General features: G+C 36.8%; 1 protein-coding gene across 3 annotated transcripts; it reads right to left on the reverse strand.

Moving 5' to 3' along the window:
- Window positions 1–931: 931 nt before the first annotated feature.
- Window positions 932–8,062, reverse strand: MAP2K7_1 (Dual specificity mitogen-activated protein kinase kinase 7; the record flags this gene model as incomplete). 3 transcript variants are annotated; one of them, XM_035730722.2, is made up of 8 exons in its annotated part: window positions 7,903–8,062; window positions 7,771–7,864; window positions 7,671–7,737; window positions 7,400–7,639; window positions 7,260–7,367; window positions 7,172–7,223; window positions 6,807–7,143; window positions 3,070–5,047 (listed from the first exon to the last, which is right to left on the reverse strand). In XM_035730722.2, the coding sequence occupies exons 4-8, from the start codon at window positions 7,562–7,564 to the stop codon at window positions 3,070–3,072; spliced, it is 2,640 nt and encodes an 879-aa protein (XP_035586267.2). In that variant the 5' UTR covers window positions 7,565–7,639; window positions 7,671–7,737; window positions 7,771–7,864; window positions 7,903–8,062. The 3 variants fall into 3 exon arrangements, with proteins under 3 accessions (XP_051074297.1, XP_051074298.1, XP_035586267.2); XM_051208890.1 differs by having other exon boundaries at window positions 932–6,873; window positions 6,903–7,223; XM_051208891.1 differs by having other exon boundaries at window positions 2,645–5,047; window positions 6,807–7,223; window positions 7,671–7,864.
- Between the last annotated feature and the right edge of the window lie 398 nt (window positions 8,063–8,460).

The raw sequence follows: 8,460 nt of genomic DNA on the forward strand, positions 1-8,460 counted from the left end.
ATAGTTGTTTTTTATCTCATAAACTTGCCACTCTTCATATTCAACTGAGTCATAAGTTTTCTTTATATAAGAGATGTTACGATATAGTAAAAAAACAGCCGCACAGACGGGAGTTTTTTGAAGATAGTCTTATCGATTCATTAATGATATTACACACCATTAAAAATTGTGCTACAGCTTTAGTAGCCATCAAACAGAGAGAGCACTGATATTTAGGCATGTAGATTTTTACCAACCAGCAGTCAAATACGCACCAGACTGTTGTTACTTGTGTTACAGATTAAAATACATCTATTACTTTTGCTATGCGAGCATGTTTCATATCCATATGACGACATCACATAAAATACCATGAAAGGACGGATGTTTCGATCACGTGGAAACTCGGTCAGAGTAATGTGCCAATGTGATTACTAAGCCAGTCATACGAAATGTATGATTCGGAACATATATACGTGGGTTTAATTTGTTTCATTGTATCAGCACATTGAGATGAAATTACAAAGGTAGTACTAGTGATAACAATACCAGTGGTAAAAAGGATCAGGCTTAGATAACGATTCGAGAAAAAACGCGGGAGATTGGTCGGGTTCAAGGTTGATTTCGGAAAAGTGCGACCAGGAAATTGCTTTCTTCTATTGCTCTCAGGCTATTCAGTGGTAATATCTTTCACCAACAAGTTCGATTCAATGAATCAGACCATTAACTTGAGATTTTCTATCACTAACGCACCAAGACTTCAGGATTTAAATGAAGTGTGCAAGCAGTGATTATACACTTCAGTAATGGATAGTTTAATGCTCCAATACTTTTAGGAATTATGTTGAACCTACCAAATAATCAACTTAATTGATATCTCATCACCGTCACTGAGTGTTAGGATTGTGCATTCACCTCTTTATAGCTAGATTACTAGGAGCTCATATTTATGGAGCTGATTTTTACATACGATGTCTTAGGACGAATTCAATTTAAATAATAGTATTTCGATTAAAATGATTCACCTAGTTTCCAAGACTTGTGTTTTCTATTCACCTGGATTTTCCAGCACCCATAACCCTAAATCGACTGATTCTAACTACCTCCCATCATATGACTGTATATCTTCAGATACAGTATTGTTATTTACTTCATAAACACTACGATCCCATGCATAAAAATGACTCGTGCTCGTCATTTTTCTTTTCATCCGTTAAAACCACCTGATCGGTGTCAACTGAGTTTATTTTATTCATATCTTAAATTACAAGGGACTTTCTTAGTTTTAAATCAAGGTAGGCGATGATTGTAAGTGTAATATATAGCTCCTGATAGGAGTGGGACCTTTAATACAGAGGTAATAGGAGCTGTATTCACATAATGGCTAGTAACAAGTACATGTCATATGCCAACCTCTGCCTATATTAGATTACAAGTAGATGTCTATAAATAATCACGGTTCAGTGATGCGGTCATCCACTGGATATACATTCTTGGCCTTATTAGAAACTAAACAAGTGAAGGCAAAATCTACACTATGCACGATAAGAGAAAATTATAACCATATTCTGAACGGTATAGTAGTTGAAGATTTACTAAGGCGATTTTTGGCAAGATAACAGCCAGTTATTCTTTAAAAGCTGATATTGTATGCATTTACCCATACAGACTACATGTAAGGACACCTGGAAATTTTACGCTTCCGATTTTTCAGAGCTTAGTTAAAAGTCTGTCATAGGATCCTGTGGTATACAATGACTTCACTAACCCAATACATGAATCTCAATATACCACAGTAGCTAAATACAGTCTCACTTATAACCCTTTTACTTAATCCTGTTTAACTAAAAACTGGAGAATATTGTTAATGGACAGACCCAACTGAACTAGTAAGTGTACTACGCAGATTTAAACCACATAACACTTGTTATTTCATAAACGGTAGGGACCATACATTCGCAAAATATGAAATGTAGAGAAAGTAATTTACTGTTGGAATGAAAGCGAATCCCTTTAATGCACCAAAAGCCGACCATCAATTTTTTCGACTGCACACTGCATTACTTTTCATACATCCGTTTGACGCATTATAAACTATATTTCTGAATGCGAAAACATCAAGCCAAAACAATTTTAGGAGTCATTCTAATATCAAAAATGCCTAGGGTAAGAAGACTCAATAAACAAATAAAATCTAAGTAACATATGTCGCTGAAGTAGAAATCAGTTGCGTAAGACAATGTCAGTAAAAAGCTTTGTATAAAATACATCAGCAAAACTAAACGAGTAATACGATGTGAAATTCAGATTATCCGCATTGTTACTGCTTTTGAGCAAATCAGAAGTCAATGCTCAAAAAAACTCATTGGGTAAGTTAAAGTTTTGATGATAATGTTTTAGTTCATTTGAATTTACTTAGTTTCAACCTTTCCACATGGTCTTCTTATTCGGAACTGTCATCGGTGTGAAATTGAAAGTCGCCAAGGTGTTGAATACCCTGTTTGAAGATTACATTCTTATAACATCTACAAGACTTACACTTATCTTTGGGTGTAACTAGAGTACAATTCTCCCCCCTTCATATTAAACTGCAGCTAACATGGTGAAACACTTATCCAAGATGCGAAATTTAATAATGTGCAGTCACAAAAGACGGATTCTTAAAAATATTTTATTTTCTGGAACCTAACATGAATTCGTTGAAAGATTATTTTTAAAAATCATCCAAAAATTCAAGACTTGACTAATAAACAATAATACAACTAGGTAACTGACTTCAAATAAAACTGTTAGGGCGTAAATTACAATGAAGACCATAATTTACACTAGTATGTACAGAAGTAACCCAATTGATTACCAATAAACATATTTAAGAGTAGTTACTGAAAGCTTTTGTAGGTTATGCATTTTGTATGGAGAATGGAAAGACTAGAAATGAATGTGAGCATTTGAAGATGATCAATAAAATCGCCCTAACAACAAAATGTTGATGCAAGCATCGAAAGACAAAGGTAAGTTGGAACTAAGTTTAGGAACATAAATAGATCTCGATATTTTTGTTGATATGCATTAGTACCATGAGGTGTATCTTCACAATTCTGTTTCAAAAGATAGCCAATCTCGTAATTTAGGAGGTTGTGACACTGATCTGTGTGTATGTTTAGGATGTTCACCTTTCTTTATCAATGTACCAGTGTCTCTTAGCGTTGAGTTACTGAATACAAGTGGATGTTGGAAAATGTTTCGGTTAAGGTATCGCCCATGGGACTCGCTAGATATAATCTGATAAGTGGATTGTGAAGCCATAGGTAGACGTGATCCTAACATTCCAGAGAAAAGAAGTGAAGTTGACTCCGCCTTGGAAGATCTAAAATCGTCAGATGGAAATTGCAAACTGCTTTGTCTTGGAATTGGATGAGTATTTAATCGTTGACACATTCTTCCTGAAAGAATGGGTGATATGTTGCTTGTGGGTAGAGAGTTACTAACCAATGAATTGGAGTTTGAATTAGTAAAATAAGATGGCGAATTTCTACCAAGAGCACTTATATTCTCTTTGGCCACCCATGATGTACTAGGTGGTTTATTTAGATTGTTTGCATCGAGTTGATTGTCATAATAATAATAGAAATAATGATGATGATATTGTTGTGGAGATGTATTCTTCCCTAAAATGGTCCCATAGTTCGGGTTCAATATGGATGAGGTAGCATTTGGAATTACTGGCGAACGTATACGAGTAGTATTATTGTGTGCACATATTGAAGGATTTTGATCGACTTGAAGATTCCTTATAATTTGTGGTGGTTTGACTAACCATCTTTTAGCGGGAGAGCGCTGCAACTGAGCACCAACAGAAGAGGAACGTGATTGGCCAACTACTTTCCGTTTGTTTATATTGGGACGACCACAGATCAATTCCATCTTTGAAGAACCAAAACTTTTACCTTTTTCTTGGGAATCATTATCTAAAGGGGTACACTTTTCATGTTTCGTGCTAGCACATAAACCAACTCCTTTATTCGAGCTGGGTTCAAATTTTTCAATGAGTGATGTTAGTTGATTATGAACAGAATTTTCCGTAACAGGTTGAGATGTAGGTATATGAGTTGTTCTAGATGATAGGGATAACGTACTCCACTGATCAGAACCACTTATTGAATGCACAGAGGAGACTTGACAACTAGGATGATTAGAAAATGAATCTGATACGGTGGGACGGATTGACAAATTAGATCGACTAACATTATTTTCCGAAATATTGTTCAAACATTTATTGGGTTTATTGACTCTGATAGTGTACGAAGGTTTGGCACGCTGAAATACTGGTAAAGGAGGGATCCCATTAACACTTCTATTGGGTAATATCATATCAAGAACTTGGGTGGAACTTGGTGGACGACTATCACTTCCAAGAGATCCAGGAGAACTATCAGAACCTGCAGATCCGTAACCTGAAGAGCCCTGGGAGAGGAACTTATTGGACTTTCCCTCTAGTAGGTTAATAAAATTTTCTGAACTCTGACCAACTATTGTATTTCGGGTCCTAAAAAAATGAGGATTTTGGCCAACAGAAAACTGTTCACTAATTGTAAAGGATGAAAGCTGAGGGGAAATATTTTCATTAACAAAATGGTCAGAAGTTATAGAAGATTTATGAACAGTGAACTGTGTTTGCTCGTTAGAATCGGAATTTACTTTAGGTGCTGCAACTAGTGTAACGTCTACCTCAGCTTGATTATTTATATTTTCCCATGATGCTTTTTTTGAATCGGAAGAGTTATCAAGAGAGATATTACTCACACCCCCGGAAATATCTGGACTAAGAGTGGTCACTGATTCGGGAGATTCAATTGTACCAGTCAAATAATCCATAGAGGATGTGATGCTTGTAGGAGTTTTGCAATCCCAATTATTGGTCTTCGTTTCATCTAAACACTGTAAGTGTGGTAATGGTAATCCCCTAAGCCACTCTAGTACATCATGAGGTTCCTTGTTGTGCCGAACAAAAAATCCAGTACTCATTAATGAGCGATATTTTGGGCGCTGAGTATGGTCCTTTGTTAAGCTAAAAATGAAAAGGAGGATAATACAGTAAATCCCAAACAAATCAAACAGACTAATCAAAGAGGCAACCAAATGCTTACTTTTCCATTTTTACAAGGATAGAAACATAGAAATTTGATTGAGACGGTCAAAAATTTGAGCAAGAAGGGACCTGCTTACCTCTAATTTGTTCTGCTAATACCGACTATATTTTTGACGTGAAACATATCAAGAAAAAAAATTAAAGGATGGGATACCAAGCTTATTCGACAAACCTATACATCACAGCCAACAATGGTTTTTTCATTCTTTTAGAGCAGAAATAAGACTTTTGCCGTCTAAAGCATACGAGCGGGTATACACACGCTGATTATATATGTTTACTTTAATTAAGTGATGCAGTGAATAATAAGGTATACACTAAGTAGGGACACAGTCAACATTAACAAAGCCTGACACAAATGTGAACCAACCCCACTTCTTACACCACATTTGCAAATCGAGATGAACTTAACAAGATGAATAATGGCATCAATGACAGCGACTGAACATTTTGGAATATAGCTCGAAGAGAGGATGAGTAAGAGGAATAAAGTGTAGGAAATAATATTGGTGCTCAAGAATTAAGGGTGAATGTATCCCTACCAATGTGATCGATTCAGTGATACTACTGATTGTGACTATCGTGTGCATCCCATCTTTTTCGTGTACGTTCACTCTACTCTACCATACATCATGTAGTAAGAAACAAAATAATTATTTGAATTTATTCATCAGCCAAAACAGTTTCAACTGATTAATTATTCCAACAAAACCATTTACACAGCTAGCTAACACAGCTATTCAATTTCCAAGTTTCTGTGTTGAGATTAGATGGTGGTTGGAGGTAGTCGACAGGAAACCCTGGACCCGGGTTTCGTGCTGCTTGGCACTTGTCAGCAAGGTGTAACTGTAATCTTGAGGGAACTGGTGCTCCCTGACGGATTCGATCTCGTGTCACCCAGCTTCACAGTCAGAGACGTTACCACTGAGCTATCCGAGCCGCGACCGACCTCTCGTAGGACTGAGACGTAATCACAATTGATTGATCCCTGGGTGCCAAGTAGCCCGAAACCCGGGTCCAGGGTTTTCTGTCGACTACCTCCAACCACCACCTAATCTCAGCATAGTGCACGCAGTGTCGAGTCACCTAGACTGGTGGCCATATTGCAACATGGTTGAAAGCATTCGATCTGCACTAATAAGGACTTGACGAACATGACAATGATCACCACCCAGTGATCAATCAATTGTGAATTTTCTGTGTCTAACACTGTGGCGCAAAAATAATTATAACTTACTTTCTTACATCTAAACGTACACTGAGATTTTTGAAGACAAAAGTTACAATCAACTCTTAAAACAGATTTATCGACGCATGTCATATCCGAATAAAGAACCGGAAATGCGGATGGAGATAAAGATAGAATCATAAGTACTTCCCGTGTAAAAGTGGCCTAGAATTTAGGTGAGTGCATAGTGTCTAACTCGAACATTATTACTTTGAATACAAAATCTTTTAAAACTTGCATCGACCGGAAATGAATTCGAAAATGCCTTTCGGTAAACACAAAATACTAGACCATGTGACTTACCTGTTGTACCATAGTTAACATTACTTACCTTTTTAAAATGATACAGATAAGATGAAAAAGGATAAAAAGACAAGATAATTAGCAAAATATGTAAGATTAAGAGATGACCAAGACTTTACAGCAATAAACGAAAGGCAACAGACTTACCATAGCTCGACGAATTGACGGAATGCAGGGGTAAAAGGTATATGGTGAGGTAACGATGGAGGTGGATCTGAAATTATTTTAGTCATAATAGCAAACTCAATATGAGTCCCAGTGTATGGAAAAGATCCGGTTGCCAATTCCAACAATGATATTCCAAGTGACCAAATGTCAGCACGAACATCATATGTTGAGTTGTTAAGACGTTCTGGAGCCATATAACCAGTGCATCCCGGCTGTCGCGAACGGGCAATAGAATCCTTAAGAATTCCACTTATTCCGAAGTCACATAACTTAATGACACCTTGGTAACTCAAAAGCATATTAGATGGTTTAACGTCTGGAACTTATTAAAATTATAGCATTACCTCTGTGCATAACGTTATGTTTCCGTTTCAAATAGTCCAAAGCAGTGGTAATCTTTAAAAAAGATAAAGTAAACTGAAACGAACTTACAGCAACCGTCACTTTCCCCAATACTTTTTCCGGAAATGGACGATGAAGATCATGATATAGCTTATCTAAGCAGGTTGACATGACTTCCATGCATATCCAGACATCACCCTGAAGCGTAAAAAGTGGTAAGATGAACTCACTCCGGAGAAGAATATTCCATAGCACTCGACGATATAAGAGCAATCGAAACATTTTGTAACAATATTTAGATCCATCATAATACGCTTATTTTCCTCTTCATACGTAGATGACACACGCATTTGCTTAACTGCCATTACTATATTAGGCTTGGTACGATGTCGCATCTTGTACACAGAGCTACACGTACCAGAACCTAGACAGCCCTCATTCGCGAAATCATCTGTTTTAGCGAGCAAAACCTATAGCAACAATAATAAAAACATCCATTACCTTGTTTCCGAAGAGTAGGACGCCACTCCTTTTGGCAATTTCTTTTTGCAAAGATTCAAAATCATATCTATGCTGGATGAGATTTAACGACGCTACAAACCTATCGTTTTGTTTATTACTATTAACGGAAGCACCTTGCTGTCGACTCTTTGAATGAGTTGCAGGAGATTCAGAACGTTGTCTTTCACACAACACTACACAGAATGTATAATTAATGATGTATAGAAAATACAGGCTGTTGGACGCTGGAAACGAGCAACATTTCTGCGTGGGGAACCGACCGATGTTGAATTGCAAATATCATATCCCGATCTATTCTCAGAAGTGACCAGAAACTGCGAGGCTGAACAACCAACCGAGAGTTCATTTGACATAGGTAGACTACTGCGCCATAAGAAATTTAGCCGTTGATGGGTTTAAACAGAATTGATCATATCGTAAGTATTTTATAAAAGAGATGACAGACACCACGCCTACAGAACAGATCATGTGTCTATCTGTGAGTCACTTCATCAATGAACTTAAGTGATATAAAACAATAACACGTAAGTTATGCATGCAATTACCAATACAGATATATTCAATGCTTTAAAACTAATAGTAATCACGCAATATAAATAAGGTCATTTTACTGAGCAACACTGAATTCTACAATCCTCCTGCCAAAATGATTGAATGCCATATACATCTTTCATTTCAGTTCCATACCAGAGACATGGGGATCACCAAAAGCATTTAAGATGTCATAGATTTCCAGAGCTTGATAACGCTTTTGTCCGTGATCGAAAGA

This window comes from Schistosoma haematobium, chromosome 1 (genome assembly GCF_000699445.3).
Source record: "Schistosoma haematobium chromosome 1, whole genome shotgun sequence".
In the NCBI taxonomy this organism is placed as follows: Eukaryota; Metazoa; Platyhelminthes; class Trematoda; order Strigeidida; family Schistosomatidae; genus Schistosoma; species Schistosoma haematobium.